Raw genomic sequence first — 16,383 nt, forward strand, 5'->3', positions numbered from 1 at the left:
GCGTGACCGCGCAGCACCATCATGCAGATGAAGTAACACAGGGGCACGAGGCCATGTCCCCCTGGCTTCAGCTCTGCTGGAGCACTGCAGGGCAAGCTCTTTCACTGGGGGTGAGGGGAGGCTGCGGGAGCCCTTTGGCACTGGTTTGGTTCTGTGGGAAGCACCTGGGACACCCCAGCAGTGGCCCCTGCCTGCAGTGGGTCTGGGCAGGGCAGAGCCACCGCAGGGGGCACATGGCACAGAGGACACCTGGCCCCCATGCCCCCTCCCACCCACTCTGGACTCAGAAGCGGGTGCTCTGGTAGTGCAGCCTGCGGATCTCAGAGAGGCGGCTGTCCCGGCAGTACGCGTCCCTGCAGGGACCTCCCCCTGCCAGTCACCGCCCCCCCCCACCACTGCTGCTGCTGCTGGAGCTGCCACTGCTGGAGCTGCCACTGCTGCACCGGTCCTCATAGATGGAGATCTCGATCTGAGCACTGCTAAGGATCAGCCGTGGGATGCATCAGCCATAGCCTCGCTGCCGGTGTCCCCCCACCCCTCACCCTCATCCCCCCTTATCCCAGAGGATACAACTCTCATGCCACGCTCCAGGGGGTCAGTGAGCAGCAGCCCCCGTGGTGCATAGACCTTCTCATTCTGCTCCTGGATATACTTGGAGATCTTCTTCAGGACCTGTGAGTGCAAGGGGGGCACTGAGCACCCTCCGGCCCTGGTTCCCCCCCCCCACCCCCAACCCTCCCACTTCCTTTGCCCTCCCCAGGGCATCAGCACCTTCTCGTAGTGTGTCTCCATGCAGAGGAAGATGAAGTAGGCAGTGGCACAGGCCAGGCACCCCTCCAGGTATGAGCTGCCCCCAATCTTCTCCGCTTCAGCATAGAACCCATTGAGAGTTTTCATGGTCTCCTCAAATAGCTGACGCTCAATCTGGGGCAGAAGCTGCCATGAAGAAATGCTTGGCCAGCAGCTATCCCCATCCCTGGGATGCCCTGGGGACCACCTAATCCTCTCCTTCCTTCTCAGCTGCTCCCTGCCCATTGCCCATCTACACCAAGAGCTCTGTGCCTCCATCAGATCCCCCAGTCTCCAGGAGAGATGGTACATACTCTGCCCAGGGCAGCAATCCAGAGCTGGCTCAGGGCCACACAGCCCCCCATACCCTCTCCCTTTTGTTTAGACAAACCCCATAGGACTCTGAATATAGGGCACCCCCACGCACACTGCCAAGCATCCTACCCGGCTCTCCAGCTCTGGGGGGAACTTAGTCTGGAACTGGCACGTGGTCCCATCGCTGTAGTCCCGCTGCACAAAGACCTTGGTGGCCAGGGATGCGCTGCGCCGCAGCTCCTGCAGGCTGTGTACCTGGGGGATTGCAGTGGGGTGAGCTGGGGGGATACAGCCTGAGGGTGGGGGAGGGGAAGGTCGCCATGCATCCCACTGTGGGTGCCATTCCCACAGACCCTGGCGTGGCCTCGTGTCCACGGTGGGACAAGGCCTAACAGTGGCACAGGGATGGTCCTCAGTCCTCAGCAGGATGCTGTCAGGAGGAGGGGAACAAGGGACTGCTTCTGTAGGGCTGCAGCAGCTGTGCAGCTAGAAGGGCTGGGATGGCATAACCCTGGCACCCTACAAGGCGCCAGGACCCACTCCAGCCTCCAGGCGTTGGAACAGAGCGGGGATGGAGAGGAGGATGGAGGGGACAAAGGGAGGGAGTCAGACCCCTCATACTGCAGCCCCACATGGACCTCTCCATCAAGGACGCCCCACCCCAACCCCAACCCCACGCCCCTCCAGCCCCACCGCGGGCACCTTGAATGCAGAAGGGCCCTTCTGTGAGTGTGGAACCCGCAAGGCTCCAGCCCCACCCCGCACAGCCCCGGGCACCCGCGCACCCACCTCCGTGGCCATGGCGCTCCGTGCGCCCCGGGCCGGGCCGTGCTGCGCTGGGTCGGGCCGCGAGGGGGAACCGGAGCCGGCGGCGGGGCCGGGCCGAGCCGAACCGAGCCGGGCAGAACCGAGCGGGCGGCACCGGCGCTGTCCGCGGTGCTGCTGAGCCGCGCGGCGGAGGCGGAGGCGGGCCCGGCCGCAACGTGTGCGCAGCCTCCCGGCCCCGGGGATGGGCGCCCGCTGCTGCCTGCACCGAACCCGGGGGGAGCCGGACCGATCGGGGGCGGCTGTGGGGGTGTAGCTAGGAAGTGGCTGCCCGGGGGTGCTGCGGCGTGGAAGGCACGGGGGTGATGGGGGGCTGCACCCCATGGGAAAGACACGGGGGTACTGGCTGGGGCTGGTCGTGGGGCTGGCAGCCCGCCCTGCCCGGGTACGTGGCAGTGCTGCTCTTGCAGAATTTGCAGCTGCAGAACGGGTGCCGCGAGCACAGAGCAGGCAGACATCAGAGAGGAGCGCTAACAGACTCTCTGTAATCTCTGCCCATTGACAGCTCAATTAGAGGCAGAGAAATGGCAAACGGGGAGAAAACAGATGTTCTCCCTAGAGGAGGAGGGCACAGCAGGGGAGGGGTTGACGTGTGGTGGCACAGGGCCCATGCAGGGTGGAAGGGCAGCGAGCCCTTCCTCTGCACCTGTAGGGACACGGGCAAAAAAAGCAACAAGCAGTGGGTGCAGAGCCTCAGCACTGTGCACACATGTCTGGGGACGCACAGATCTACATCTGGGCTTGCAGATATCCACACCTGGGGATATGTGCATCTCTGCAGGCATACATGCATACCCAGGTGCGTCCCAAGATGCCCCCACACCCATGTCCCTCTCTCACACTGAATGTCACACCACGTCACCGCTCACCTCCTGCCTGGCAGTGGCCGTGCCAGTTGCCATGGCAATGTCTCGCCTGTGGAGAGATGAGGTTCACTCTCCCAAGTGGTGGAGAGGGGCCGAGAGCAGCAGGGGAAGCACAGCTCTCCCTCACACCCCCATGTGCATCCCCCGGGCTGTGCCCACCTGTATTCCCCCTGTGGGAACTGGGTTGGGTGGGAAAGGGCCATGGTTGGTGGCTGTCCCCTGGAGCTGTGACACTGGATGTCCCCTTGGGGCTCCATGCTGGGCCTTTCTTGTGGGCTTCCCACCCCCACACAGCCCCTGGCCCCACTGCTCTGCCCTCAGCACACCCAGGCCCTGCCAGATCCCCTGCCAGACTCCCCATCGTGGGCTTCTCAGCTGTAACCAGATGGCCCTTCTCCATCTGCTGAGCCTGGGGGACTATTTTTAGGTTCCCTGGCAGCAGAGGCACTGCTCACATGGCTGTGGCAGGAGCTGCCTTTATTCCCATTATTTCCTACACCTAGGTGAGTCGCCCCACAATCATGCCCCAGTTCCACTACCCTAATGCTGCTCTTGCTCCAATAGCAGCAAAAAAACCCTTGCCCTGGGGTCAGCCCCACACAGCCCACGTTTGTCACCCCCTCAGCAACCCTGCCCCAGAGTGGGCCCAGCACTCATACAGCAGGAGGAGACCTGTGCCCCCTCCTCATAGGGACTGTCAGTGTCTCTGCATCAAAGGGAGCACGGCAGTGCCAGCCTTGGCAGCTGCTTCTCACAGTGCTGGGGGGGGCTTTAATTAATGGCGGGGGGAGAATGAGCTCACTGCCCCACTGAGGACAATGGTGACATTTGGGACGTGGTGGGGAAGCGCTGATAACCTTTCCCGGGAGACAGCAGGTGTGCATGTGTCAGCATTGGGAGGATGTTTCCCACACTGAATCTAGGCACCCCAGCACTGCCTCTGCCCCATGGGCATCACAGGCCGTGGGACACTGCCCCAAATTGCCCACAGCCTGAGGTGAGCACACTGCCATCCTCACAGAACTGCTCAATGAAGTGTGGGGAGCAGCACTGCCAAGAGGTCGCCATGTCCCCATGCATGATGCCATCCTCATGCAAAGCAGTCCCCATATGGGCCATGCCCCATCCCTGCACTGCATGGGGCTGGGGGCAGGCGGGCAGCACACAGTGGCTCTGTGTGCTCACAGGATTTATGAGCCAGGGCAGAGCTGCCGAGGGCTGGGAGGAAGCCAGGGTGGCTGTGGCCCCACAGCTGTGCCCGGAGCACTGCCAGCTGCATTCCTGGGGCTGTGAGACAAGTGGGAGTGTGTGTGGGCGCAGGGCAAGTGCGTGGTCACCACTGCCTTCTGCCTGCCCTGGAAGTCTGCAGTCCCAGTGTCTTGGCCCCACTGTGCCCCCCTCCTGCCCTCTCCTTCTTCCTGCACCTCACTGTGAGGCAAACTGAGTGCAAGGAACATACAGCACTGCCTCTGGAAGTGCCAAAGATAGGGTCTGAGAGACTGGACACCACAGCATTGTGCCTGTGCTCCACTTCCCACAGCAGCAGGATTTCCCTTCCTGCAGCAGAGCCAGAGCCTTGCACCAGTGTTATTCCTTGTGCCTTGCAGCCCCTTGCACAGCCCCTGCCAGCACTTCCATGGGAAAGCAGAGCAGCCCCCAGCAGGGCATGTCCCCTTACCGTGCCCCCAGGGCTGGCCATCTCCGAGGTCTCCACTGAAGAGGAACCAGCCCCCATGGTCCAGTTAGGGTCTCACTGCCGTGAAGTGTGACACAGGCGGTGGCAAGGCTGGTGGCTGGGCTGCTCAGAGTGACAGGCACAAGTGTTTGTCCTCCAGCCCACAGCATGGGCGCTGGATGGGTCATGGGAACAAGTGCAAGAGGAGTGCAGAAGGGACCCCTGGGGCAGAGACACAGTCCCAGGACATCTGACAGGAAAAGGATGCATGTCCTGCTGCCCCCAGCCCTGCTTCCAGGAAGTGGCTCAGTGGCTCTAATGAAGATATCGTGACAGATAGTGGCCCAGCAGCTGGCAGGGAGCCCCTCACTCCCTGACTATACCCGCCAGGGTTCATGGTGAGGCATACTCAGCATCACACCTAGGCACCTTGTGAGTATCCCACAGGCTCCCTCTGCCCCCATAGCCCCTACCCCTGGAGCTCCCACTCCCTGGCGCCTTCTGAGCATAAGCCCATCGCAATTAGCTGAGCTACCCTGCCCCCAGATCATCCATCATGGGTTAGCTATTTTCTATCAGCATTTTTCTCCAGGCAATCTCTCTGCTCCTCTGACAGCCCAGTGCCTCCCTCCTGCTACCGGGCAGTCCTGATAACGGGTGGCTCTATCTTATCGTGCTCCCTGGCAGTTATACATTAGCAGTGCCATCTCCGGGTCTTGGCCCAGGGGAGGTGAGATCAGATCCCAGGATGGCACTGAGCATCCCTGAGCACTGAGCATCCCTGGGCATCAAGTATCCCTGAGCTCTGAGCATCTTTTGGCACCGTACATCCACAGGCACAACAAATCCAGGGCACAGGCAGGACAAACAGGCTGCAGGCATGAGCTTGGTGTGTGAGGCTTTTGCACAGCCCCATGGCAGACGGCTCCTGATGGGTCTGGGGGGGTGGTCCCTGCCCGGGGCAAAGGGCAGCTGCTATCGCAGCCCACACCAGGCTGTTTGCTCTATTGCCCATTAACTGAGTCACCTTATCCAGCAAGCAGGAGCTGGGGGAAGCATGGGAGTGCTGACCAGGTCGGGACATTGATTGCTGCAATGGGAGGGGATGCTCCAGATAACCCCTGCAGACAAATGGGTTTCTAATGGGGTCCTCATCCTGGCACCCCTGGCCTGTCTCCAAGGAGAAGAGGGAATGTGTACTGGGCAGGTCTCAAGAAGGCTCTGGTTCTTCCCATGCCCCGGGCACCAGAGAAAGGGCCTGAGTGTCCCCTCCCAGCTCTCTCATTCCATCTCAATGGTGAGCAACTAGTTGGGGTGCCCCAGGATGAAGCAGGGTGACACAAAACCCAGTTTTGAGGCAAAGGACAGAGCGGAGACTGCAGGTGGCACTGGGCACGAGTGCACCATGTAGCCTTGGGGTGATCCCCATAACCCTACTCCAAGGGAGGCACAGGGGTAGGAACCAGTGTCTCCTGTCCCCCAGGCAGGATGGGGTGTTGGTGAGCAGTGAGGTGCACCATCCCTTCTCGAGTGCATGACATGAAAGGGATGCAGAGCATCACCGTGCACCCACCCTGCAGTGCAAGGGAGGGAGGGAGGGCGGGAGCACAGCGGGCGGCCTGGCGTGGGGCCGGGGGGCCATGCCGGGGGGGCCAGCAGCCACAGCAGATTGGCTGCCGGTGATGCCTGCGGGCTCCTTTGAAAGGGCAGCGTGGGAGGTGCTGGAGGAGCAGGCAGCAGCCGTGCGTCCCACTCGGCAGGCACGGCGATGCTGCGGGTGAGCAGCCCCGCGGGCACGGTGACACTGGCACTGCTGGCACTGGCACTGGCACCAGGCGAAGGGCAGCACTACGACTACTATGGCTGGCAGCCGGAGAACGTGCCCCGCGGGCGCTTCTACGGGCGGGAGCCGCAGTGTGTCGACATCCCGGCAGACATGCAGCTGTGCCACGATGTGGGCTACAAGCGCATGCGGCTGCCCAACCTGCTGGAGCACGAGTCCATGGCTGAGGCCAAGCAGCAGGCCAGCAGCTGGGTGCCGCTGCTCGCCAAGCAGTGCCACGCCGACACGCAGCTCTTCCTCTGCTCTCTTTTTGCCCCTGTCTGTCTCGACCGCCCCATCTACCCATGCCGCTCGCTCTGTGAGGTGGTGCGTGATGCCTGTGCGCCCGTCATGGAGTCCTACGGCTTCCCCTGGCCCGAGATGCTGCACTGCGGCAAGTTTCCTTCTGACCACGACCTCTGCATCACCGTGCAGTTTGGGAACAACCAGGCCACCCCTCCACCAGGTAAGTGGTACGAGCACTGCGATGGGTTGGGGTCGCGCACACATCCCTGTGCAGCCTGGGGAAAGTGTAGGAGCCCCCATCCCTGCTCCTCCAGCCCTAGGCACCCAGCTGCATGCACAGAGCTGCCCAAGGGCAAGGTGAGTGGGTCGGCAGTGGGGTGCTGGGGGTGAATGCAGGACTGCGGGATTGTCACAGGGCTGTTCCCTTCCTCTCACTATGTGCCATCACAGCCAAGAGCATCCAGCCCTGAGCGCTGCACCTGTGCCATTCCCACATCCCTGCAGGTCCCCTCGGGCTGGGAAAGGGATGTCATCTGAAGGCAGCCTTGGGTCAGGACCGGGTTGTATCACCTTCCACCCTGCTGCCACCCTCACCCCAAAGCATCAGCAGTCAGGCAGGGTCCCAATTTCCTATTCCTCTTGGGAAGTGGGTGCTGGAACACCTAAACATGTGGTGCTCAATGTCCCTGCGACACCTGGCACAGCTTCCCTGGGACAGAGGGGCTGCTCCCCTGCTGTGTCCCTACTGAGGTGATGCAGGTGACAGCCATCAGTGTCTGGTGACAGTGACTGCTCTTGCCCTGCAGTGCCTAAGATCTGCACCCAGTGTGAGATGGAGCACAAGGCGGATGGCATGATGCAGCAGATGTGCTCCAGTGATTTCGGTGAGTGCTTCCCTGATCCCCCAGCCTCCTAACAGTCCCAGCTGCCCCCAGACCAGCCCAGGGAGGTGGGATAAAGGGCTTTCCTACGCAGGGAAATCCCATAGGACACGCCCCCTTGGATCCTACGCACAGGGGATGGGGTGCACCATGAGAGAAGACATCTTGGGGGGACAGGCAGAACATGTGGGGGGGTCACTGGGTCCGTACTAACTTCACAGTGGTAAAGATGCGCATCAAGGAGGTGATAGAGGAGAATGGAGAGAGGCGCCTGCTGGCTGCCCAGAAGAAGAAGGTGCTGAAGCTGGGTCCCCTCAAGCGCAAGGACACCAAGAAGATGGTGCTGCACATGAAGAACACGGGCTCCTGTCCCTGTCCCCAGCTCGACAACCTAAGTGGCAGCTTCCTGGTGCTGGGACGCAAGGTGGGCAGCCGCCTGCTGCTCCTTGCCATCTACCCCTGGCAGAAGCACAACAAGGAGATGAAGTTTGCTGTCAAGTTCATGTTTTCCTACCCTTGTCCCCTATACCATCCCTTGCTCTACGGGGCCGGGCAGCACTAGAGCTCTGTCCCAGGACTCCTGCGCTCGCCCTGCTCTGCATCCCCAGTTCTGCACTCAGGCTACGTTCAAGGAAGCCCTGATCTGCACCCAGGACCCCTGCAGCCCCCTGAGCCCCTACCTGCACGTAAGACCCCTGCTTGACCTCAGCTGCACCCCAGACCCCAACCCCGTGCCTCTGCCCAGCTCCCATACTCCTGCCCTCTGTGCCCACAGACTGCCTGCCTCAGCTCCCAAAAGTCCCGAGCTGCATGGCCCCAGCTCTCCAGCACCCTGCACCCTGGCCTAACCCTACTAGAGTAAATTATTTTGTCTGAGATAAGCCTGCATCCAGCTCTCTGTGGTTCTTGGGCTCCAAAACCTTGGGGCATCCTGGGGGACACATGGAAGGAGGGCACAGTGCAGCTCAAAAGTTGCTACTCGATACCTGCTTCCAGCACCTGGGAAGTAACCATGGAAGGGCAGGGAAAAAGGGAGAAAGAAATCTGAGGGCTGGGGAATGCATGGAGTGAGGGTGGCACCAAGTGTAGCAGGGTGCAGAGCTGGACATCACACCTCTCAGCCCTGGGTCCCAGGAGTTCCTGCCCTGCAGCATGGAAGTGAAGCAGCCCCAAGATGGCTTCTAGGGGCACAGCAGGGTCCCCCTCAGCCTTGTTTACCCAGCATATTTTTGAGTCTGCTGCATTACAGAGCATCCTGGCAGGATATCCAGACACCAGGATATTTACTCAGCACCAGGTGGCCTTACACTACAGCTTCTCAGGGGGAGGTGAGGGGAACTGAAGCTGTAGGACACCCCACGCCTGGCTTTTCCCATTGCACTGCCCCACCAGCAAGGCACCAGGCACGTCCCCCAAGCAGGAATGAGATCTGTTCCTGTTCTATTGCAGGGCAGGCCATAGCAAGCACCGATGCTGACAGTGGGATGTGCTCCTGTCCCACATCCAGCACAGGAGGGGGGCAGCAAGCCCCTATGACTGCCTGGGGCAGGTGGTTCCTGCCCCCTCCCTTCTCCACAGCCAGCATGGAAAAAAACTGAAAATTCAAATAGCGGTAGAAGGCATTTTCCAACGAGGCTGCTAAGCAGACTGCCATTGGAATAAACACCATCAATTATACCATTTACTGCACAACTCGAAGTACACAAATAAAACCCCACCTCCCACAGCTTGTGTTTATCTGTAGCCCTCTGTATTCTGCGTCATTAGCATCTTTCTGAGGAGCACTTAGACGTACACGGACATTGCATCCATCTCACCAAGTGTTTCCTCAAGAAAGACGAGTAACTTCTCCCTGTCACCCACCACGAGATGAAATAACCTCCTGCCCCTCTGCACACTGCCTCCCCCACTACAGCGCCTTTGGAGCACACCCAGCACAATGTGGGTATGCCCATCACTGCAGAGTTCAGCTTTCCCCACAATCTCCCAAGGGCAGAGCTCACTCAAGAGGCAGGTCCAGGGGCCCACAGCCATGAGGTCTCAGATTTGTGGGGAGCACTGAGACCTGTGCCCCCATCCAGATCATACCTAGAGCAGTGGGTGACCCAGCCTGAGGGCTCCAGCTTTCCCCCCCACCACCCACCCTCCCCCCAGAACTGCAGCTGGCTGGCAGGAGGCCCAGCCACAGGCACTCCCAGCTGCATGGCAGCCAGGGTCGCATTCCTGGGATAGCTGGGAGCTTTGCTGTTCAGCAGGGAAAGGTCACCCTTGTGTGCGTGGGCAGCTGCCAGGACCACCACCTCCGTAGGGCAGGGAGTGAGCCCAGCTGAACCTCATCCCTGGCCCAGCACGATCAGGCCCTGGCCCAGAGCAGCTCCACACAGCCCTGGGTACAGGGCAAACAAGACCACTGTGTATTACAATGAAAACCACAGTAAGCGAGGGAACCAGGTGGCAGACATGGCCACATATGAGACAGAGGAACCAAGGCCACAGAGGCAGCAGGTGATAGAACAGTATTTGCTAGGGGAAGACGAGAGCCAGCTGTGGGCAGGAGGTTTATTGGCCATTCTCTATATATTAATCTGTAGTAGAAAGCAGCAGTCACTAAGTACAGAGCAGCACCAACTCATGCCTCTTCTCTTGCTGCAGCTGCAGACCAATCACACAGCCCAGCCCAAACCATCTGCCTCCCATGCTACAGCTGAATATGGGGGATAAGGGGGGAACTAAACATGAACACAGTGGAATCACAGAGTGATGAGCAGGATTTCAGCTGAGCCAAGACCAAGGATTACATCTCCTGGGAAGAGCTCTGACTTGATCCCAAAAACAGTCTCCCCACACAGCGCTCATCAGGGAGGTTGGGAGAAGGCCCTGAGGCTGCTCTGCATCTCCCAGGAGGTGGAGGTAGGAGCAGAAACAGGAAGGATGGCTCCTCCATCACAGAGCCAGGCCCTAGGTGAGCTCAGGGCAGAGTGCAGTCAGTGCCTCCCAAGCAGCTGCCAGGGCAACAGCAGCAGTGGGGCACAGCTGTGGGCAGTGCTCTGCTGTAGGAAACAGCTAGTGCTGCCCACTGCATGGTGAGGAGCCTGGGTCTGCCTTCAGGTCAGTGCTGGCAGGGGGAGCAGCGAGTGCTTGTGTCCTCTGGCAAGGTGGTACCACGCTGGGAACCAAGCAGCCTAGGATCCCCTGAGAAAGGGCAGAGCTCCTATTGTCCTTGGGCATGAGGCAACACAGCCCCTGTATGCTGTTTCGGTCACTTGATGAGCATCTGGTTGCACTGAGCACACACGAACACAGTCTCTCTCTGAGCTTCCGGGGCTGGAAAGGAAAGTAGGTGTCAGATGTCTCCCTTTCCACTGCATCACCCACCAAGGACCAGGTATTTCAGCCACAACCTACTGAAAACCCATCAGGGCTCTGTTTTGAGCCAGACAGCACCCACCCCAACCACCAGGGCTGGGGTAAAGCCCTGCAGCACACAGCACAGGTGGGAGGAGGAAGGTTCTGCTCTTCTCCCCCTTCCACTCACCCGTGGCTCCCATCACAGCTTTGGGAACTTTGAAGGAGCAACACCTGGAGCAGAAGCTGTTCCCACAGTTACTGCAGCTCCGCTATGGAAAGAAGTGAAGGTGAGACATTAAGAGAACTGGCAGCTGCTGGGTCTGCTCCAGCAAACTCCAGTACTGAGGCATTGCTGGCAGTACTCCCTGCTGAAAGGGAGAGTGGGTGCAAGCCCGAGTGACAAGAGATGCCATCCACCAGTGACACCAGGACTAAACACTGGATCTACAGTGCTCTAATATCACAGGAAAGCACTGAAGCCAAAGGCTGCAGGAGGTTGATAGACTGCCATTTCCTATGCTTTAATTCTGGAGGGATGCAAGCTCCAGAGAATCCAAGACATGCAGACTAACTCAAGAGGAAATGGGAGGGGGCCACACGTCTGGCAATCAGGGGGCAGCAGGAGGACTGCAATGCACATCTGGAAAAGGCAAGAGATGCACTCTTTCCAGAACTACATGATAAGTGTTATGCAAAGGGGCTCAGACTACAGGGATGGCTTTGCTCCTCTAGTCACACACCCTATGATGGCTTTGAACCTTCTTCCCACTTCCTCAGGAGCCCAAAGACCAACCCAATCTCTGCTTCCCAGGAAAGTGCTCAGGTAACAAGAATGGGCCAAACTAGGGCACAGAAGCAGCACATTGAGGTTTGGACAGAGGCAGCTTCCAAACAAGCAAAAGGCACAAAGGCTCCTGCCAACACTTAGGTATGTGACAACACCCAGCACTTAGCTGGGTGACCCACTGTTGGGTCATGACTGAGAACAGCCATCCTAGCAACAAGAAAAGCCAGAACAAGCCAGACACAACGCAAAACTTCTGCCCTAGTGTGGCTAGTGAGCTGGAGAAACTGAAGACTCACCCTCTTCTTCAGCACAGAAAAGGTGGCTCCACAGCCTGTACAGCTCCCTGGAAGAGACAGAGCAAAGGTCAGGCAGGGCCCTGCTACCTGGTATCCTGAGACACAAGAGCACCCACATCTGTTGTAAAGACCCTCCCAACCCTGCTGCCCCCAGGAGGGCTACAAACACCCTCTCCATTGGGGAAGTCACTCAGGTGCCTGCCCTAGCAGGTAACATGTCACTCTGTCCTTTCCCAAGTTCAGTGGTCACCAACAGCAGCAGCACAGACCCCACACTGCTGAGGTTCCCCAGGCAGCTCCGGCTCTCAGCCTCACCGAAATTGTTGCTGGGGTAGCGCTTGCGCAGGCGCTCAGTCAGACGTGACACCTTGCTGCGGATCACATCGTTTTTGCTCATAAAACCGTTGTCTGGGAGGCTGAGGTCAAAGTCTGCTGAACACTGAGAACCCTCATCATCCTCCTGTAAGGAGCAAAGCCAGATAAACAGAGAGCAGTGGGGAGGGGAGGGGGGGCGTAGGTCAGCCTGCCCCAGAACAGACATGAAAACAGAAGGCTTCACCTGTCAGCATCACAAGCTACTGCCAAAACAGACAAAGGCTACCAGCTCCAGCTGGGAAGAGATGCCCCCTTGCACACCTCAGCACAGCAGTACTCACCATGACCAGCAGCTGGTTCTCCTTCTCCCGCAGCATGGGACAGAGAGGAGAGGCAGTGGAGATGGAGTCAAACTGCAGAGGTGCCCAGCCCCACTCCTGCCCTCCCCAAGCATTCATTTTGCCCTGTCACAGCAGTCCTCTGCCCCAATTGCCTGGCCTGCAGGCACAACCCCACTCCCACCAGGCTCAAACCTCAATAGCATCCTTGAACTCTTCATCAGGCTCTGCCTCCTCTGCCTCCTCCACACTGCCAGGGGTAAGATCCTGCAAGAGATTCAGAGCTAGTCCTGTCCTATTTCATCTCCCTTGAAAGTAGGGGTCACACTTTCAAGGCAGCTCTAGAATGAAACATCAGCTCACTGGCAGACCCGTAAAGTGAGCATCAAAAGGTAGGGTGAGCCCCTGCCTCCTCAGGGTAACTCCAAGCACATAGCAGGGTGGAGTGAATATCCCAGGAGAGCAAGGCAATTCAAGATGGGCTCCCAAGCCAGGCACACAAGCTTCCAGCAAAGCTACTTTGTGTGCAGGTGGACAGAAGCAAAACCAGATAAGAGCTGAAGCTGAAGCTCCCACTCCACATATCCGAGCCCTGCCACCACTCACCTCTGTGCTGGTGGGTGTGGGGGTCCGGTCTGGTGGGGCATCAGTTGGTAGGGGCTTGACAGGCTCTGGAGCGCTCTCGAGGGGTTTGGTGCCCAAACTCTGCTCAACCGAGGCCTTGAGCTCCTTTATCACTGGTAAGGGGGGAACACAGCTGGATCAGCGTTGCCAGTCCCCTTCCTCCAGGCCCTCCACAAACATGGCTGCAAGAACCAACTTCCAGCACTCAAAATAGGTCAGCAGCTCCCTTGAACATCCTCTGCCCAGTGCCTTGAGCCCTCTGGCTCACACACAGACATTAGGGAAGCTACTGAGCTGGGCACAGGAAGGAATTCCCCACCTGCCCCAGTTCAGACCAGGGAACAGCAGGAGTTCAGACACAGTTCAGTCAGACAAAGGTTATGCAGCTCGCCTTCCATCCAATAGGGCACTGCAGGCTGGTGTTACATATTTGCCACATGCACTGAGAGTATTTCAAGTCGTGCAGAGTCAGGCCAGGGAAGGGAGGTGATGCTCACATTCAGGCTGCATTGCCAGGTCCCAGTACATCACAGTACAAGGAAAAAGCACCCACAACAGGAGCTGTGCGAGATGAGAATCCCACCTCTCAGATCCAAGCCCCAGGACCCCACCACCCATCCTGCACTGCTGGGTACCGACCCCAGAACATTAAGTGCTCTCCGAAGTCCATGTCCCATGGCAGACACATGAAAGTGTGCTCACAGGAGGTCACTGACAAAAGATGGGCACAGAGTTCACAGCTTCAAGAGCCTTTGCACAACCCATCCCATACAGGCCCCCTTCAGATAGAGCCCTTACCTTTGTAGAACTGGCTGTTGCCCAGGAAGAGAGTGCTGTTGAGGATGGCCATGACCCAGCAGAGAGGCAGCAGGTAAAGGATGCAGACAGAGCCCAGCAGCACTCCGTAAAATCTGGGAACGAGCAACAGGTCAAGAGAAATCAGTTTTTCCCACAGAATAAAATTCATTGTCCCTCTCCTTGTCCTTTGTCTGCTCTGTGCAAGCACCAAACGCACCAAACACACCAAGAGTAGCTCTGCTGGCCTGGTCCCTCTCCCTGCTAAGCCAAGCACAGGGCACCCAATGCAGTCCTACTCACTGGGAAGAGACAGTAGGGTTCTCCCAGTACAGCACTCGGTACACCGCCTCACAGCTGTAACACAGCCCGCTCAGGAACCCCTCCAGCTGGATCAGGCTGAAACAAGACCACACAGTCAAGAAACGGCCTCACGAACACACACGCTGGTTTGCTGCGCTCACACCGCATGACTCAGAGAAGGTGATTCTGCAGGACAGGAGGGTGCCGGACACTCACAAGCACTTGACCTGGGCGAGAGCCTCCTGGCGCGAGAGCTGTACTTTGCGCAGGTCCTCACGGCGCACGCTGTGGTACTTCCTGCACAGCAGCTCCCGCTCCGAGGGCCGGACGCGGCACGTCTCCTGCAGGTAGCCCAGCAGGGCCGGCAGCAGGACGAGCAGGGCCAGCACTGAGTACCAGGCGGCTGGGAGGAGTAGCACAGCATCAGCTGGCAGGGCAGCGGGCCGGAGCCCAGCACCGCCGCACACACACGCACACGCACGCACCTTGGTCGAGGGTGAGAAGGAGGAAGTTGAGGCCGAGGCAGACGAGCAGAGAGCACAAGGGCCGCTGCCACCTGTGGGGACAGAACACGGTGAGGTGCGGGAGCCGCGGCCCCAACCCCAGTCCCGGCCCGCACCTACCGGAGGAGGGAGCGCACACCGTCAGCCGCATCCCGCAGCGGCTCCAGGTACAGCTCCAGCCGCCGGTAGCTCCGCACCAGGTCCAGCAGATCGAAGGCGGCGGCGGCCTTGGGAGGCGACGGCGGCTCCGACGAAGCCTCACCAGCCCCCGTTGCTGTCGCAGCCCCTACAGTTGCCGCCGCTGCCACCTCAGGGCCGCCGGCCGCCCCGTCCCGCTCTGCCGCCTGCATACCGGGCCCCCCGAGGACCCGCACCGCACCCCACTTCCAGGAAGCGGCCAGGTGCGCCGTGACGTCACCCGGCGGCGCGGCACGCAGCCAATAGGAAGAGCCGGGGTGGGAGGGGAGGACGGAAGCTCCGCCCAAGTGCTGGCAAAAGGGCGGAAGTGGCGGCGGCCCGGTAGCGGCCGTAAAGGTCTGTGCTGGGCCTGGCTGGTGGAGGGCAGTGCGGGGCTGTGTGCTGAGCTGCGTCTAATTCGACTCTGGCCCCGCGCCGAGGCCGAGCTCAGCTCGGAGGGCGCTGGAAGAGGCCGGGTTCATCTCTCACTCCCAGCCTTGGCTGCGTGGAGCCATGCTGCGGAGCAGCACGTGTTCCTGCTTCTACTTCACTTGTGTCACCAGGCAGAGAGCCGTGTCTGATGCTGGGCCTCAAAGCACCCAGCCCTGGGAGGTGTCAGGTCCCCGGCCCTCCCAAGTCCTGGCAGTGTCCAGCCTAGGAAGGGACCTTTTCAGCCCAGGAGAAACAAAGCCTATAGGAATGCAGCTCTGTGTGGTTCTCATTGTGTTCTCCTGCCTGCAGGAGGAGCCCACATCCATATCCTTACCTCTAAACTGTAGAGGTATGGATTTGAAGACTGGACTGTTCTGTGGACTGGGGATTGGTTGTATGATTGCAGCCAGGGAATTGTTGCTAGTGCTTCTACGTCCAGGGAGCGACTGGTGACGTGGGGTTCCCCAGGGGTCCATCTTGGGACTGGTATGCTTTAGCGTCTTTATCAATGACACAGACAGTGGGATTTAATGTAACCTCAGCAAGTTTGCTGATGACACTAAGATGCATGGTGCAGCTGATACAACAGAAGAAGAAGGGATAGCATCCAGAAAAATCTGGACAGGCTTGCGAAGTGAGACCCCAGGAACCTAATGAGGTTCAAAAAGGCTGGGTGTGAAGGGTTGTGATTGGGTCACAGCAATCCCAGATATGCATACAGACTGGAAGAAGAACTCCTTGAGAGCAGTCCTGCTGAGAATGACTGGGGGGTCTGGACAAATGAAAAGCTGGACATGAGTCAGCAGTGTGCACTTGCAGCCTGGAAGGCCAACAGTATCCTGGGCAACAACAACAGAGGGGTGACAGCAGGGGGAGGGAAGAGATTGTCCCTCTCTGATCTGCCCTCATGAGGCCCCATCTGGGGTACTGTTTCCAGGCCTGGGAATCTCAACAGAAGAAAGATGTGGAGCTGTTGAAATTGGTCCAAAGGAGGGCCATGAAGATTATCAGAAGGCTGGAGCACCTCTCCTATGGGAACAGGTGGA

General features: G+C 59.2%; 3 protein-coding genes across 6 annotated transcripts; 1 reads left to right on the forward strand and 2 right to left on the reverse strand.

Annotated features, from left to right (window-relative positions):
• Positions 1-266: 266 nt before the first annotated feature.
• On the reverse strand, positions 267-4,577 carry GOLGA7B (golgin A7 family member B). Of its 3 annotated transcripts, none has more exons than XM_048946704.1 (5): positions 4,474-4,577; positions 1,234-1,359; positions 772-924; positions 571-672; positions 267-469 (listed from the first exon to the last, which is right to left on the reverse strand). In XM_048946704.1, the coding sequence occupies exons 1-5, from the start codon at positions 4,528-4,530 to the stop codon at positions 377-379; spliced, it is 531 nt and encodes a 176-aa protein (XP_048802661.1). In that variant the 5' UTR covers positions 4,531-4,577; the 3' UTR covers positions 267-376. The 3 variants fall into 3 exon arrangements, with proteins under 3 accessions (XP_048802661.1, XP_048802663.1, XP_048802662.1); XM_048946706.1 differs by lacking the exon at positions 4,474-4,577 and adding an exon at positions 1,894-2,066; XM_048946705.1 differs by lacking the exon at positions 4,474-4,577 and adding an exon at positions 1,894-2,066 and having other exon boundaries at positions 772-936.
• A 1,603-nt stretch (positions 4,578-6,180) lies between these two features.
• Positions 6,181-9,843, forward strand: SFRP5 (secreted frizzled related protein 5). Its single transcript, XM_048946384.1, has 3 exons — positions 6,181-6,758; positions 7,345-7,422; positions 7,641-9,843. The coding sequence occupies exons 1-3, from the start codon at positions 6,239-6,241 to the stop codon at positions 7,979-7,981; spliced, it is 939 nt and encodes a 312-aa protein (XP_048802341.1). The 5' UTR covers positions 6,181-6,238; the 3' UTR covers positions 7,982-9,843.
• A 121-nt stretch (positions 9,844-9,964) lies between these two features.
• ZFYVE27 (zinc finger FYVE-type containing 27) lies at positions 9,965-15,145 on the reverse strand. 2 transcript variants are annotated; one of them, XM_048946382.1, is made up of 12 exons: positions 14,849-15,145; positions 14,711-14,781; positions 14,442-14,628; positions 14,226-14,321; positions 13,926-14,038; positions 13,110-13,240; positions 12,699-12,770; positions 12,507-12,527; positions 12,166-12,310; positions 11,851-11,897; positions 10,955-11,036; positions 9,965-10,743 (listed from the first exon to the last, which is right to left on the reverse strand). In XM_048946382.1, the coding sequence occupies exons 1-12, from the start codon at positions 15,076-15,078 to the stop codon at positions 10,679-10,681; spliced, it is 1,260 nt and encodes a 419-aa protein (XP_048802339.1). In that variant the 5' UTR covers positions 15,079-15,145; the 3' UTR covers positions 9,965-10,678. The 2 variants fall into 2 exon arrangements, with proteins under 2 accessions (XP_048802339.1, XP_048802340.1); XM_048946383.1 differs by lacking the exon at positions 12,507-12,527.
• Positions 15,146-16,383: the final 1,238 nt, after the last annotated feature.

This window comes from Lagopus muta, chromosome 5 (genome assembly GCF_023343835.1).
Source record: "Lagopus muta isolate bLagMut1 chromosome 5, bLagMut1 primary, whole genome shotgun sequence".
In the NCBI taxonomy this organism is placed as follows: domain Eukaryota; kingdom Metazoa; phylum Chordata; class Aves; order Galliformes; family Phasianidae; genus Lagopus; species Lagopus muta.

Bases quoted from the DNA above. Each gene is read 5' to 3' on its own strand.
- GOLGA7B (XM_048946704.1), bottom strand. From the start codon at position 4,530: ATGGGGGCTGGTTCCTCTTCAGTGGAGACCTCGGAGATGGCCAGCCCT. The intron at 925-1,233 runs GTAGGATGCTTG...CTTCTGCCCCAG, and splicing joins CCCCAGAGCTGGAGAGCCGG to ATTGAGCGTCAGCTATTTGA. The intron at 673-771 runs GTGCTGATGCCC...TTGCACTCACAG, and splicing joins TGGAGACACACTACGAGAAG to GTCCTGAAGAAGATCTCCAA.
- SFRP5 (XM_048946384.1), top strand. From the start codon at position 6,239: ATGCTGCGGGTGAGCAGCCCCGCGGGCACGGTGACACTGGCACTGCTG. The intron at 6,759-7,344 runs GTAAGTGGTACG...CTTGCCCTGCAG, and splicing joins CCAGGCCACCCCTCCACCAG to TGCCTAAGATCTGCACCCAG. The intron at 7,423-7,640 runs GTGAGTGCTTCC...CTAACTTCACAG, and splicing joins GATGTGCTCCAGTGATTTCG to TGGTAAAGATGCGCATCAAG.
- ZFYVE27 (XM_048946382.1), bottom strand. From the start codon at position 15,078: ATGCAGGCGGCAGAGCGGGACGGGGCGGCCGGCGGCCCTGAGGTGGCA. The intron at 14,322-14,441 runs GTGAGTGTCCGG...GTCTTGTTTCAG, and splicing joins CTCGCCCAGGTCAAGTGCTT to CCTGATCCAGCTGGAGGGGT. The intron at 14,039-14,225 runs GTGAGTAGGACT...GCTCGTTCCCAG, and splicing joins AACCCTACTGTCTCTTCCCA to ATTTTACGGAGTGCTGCTGG.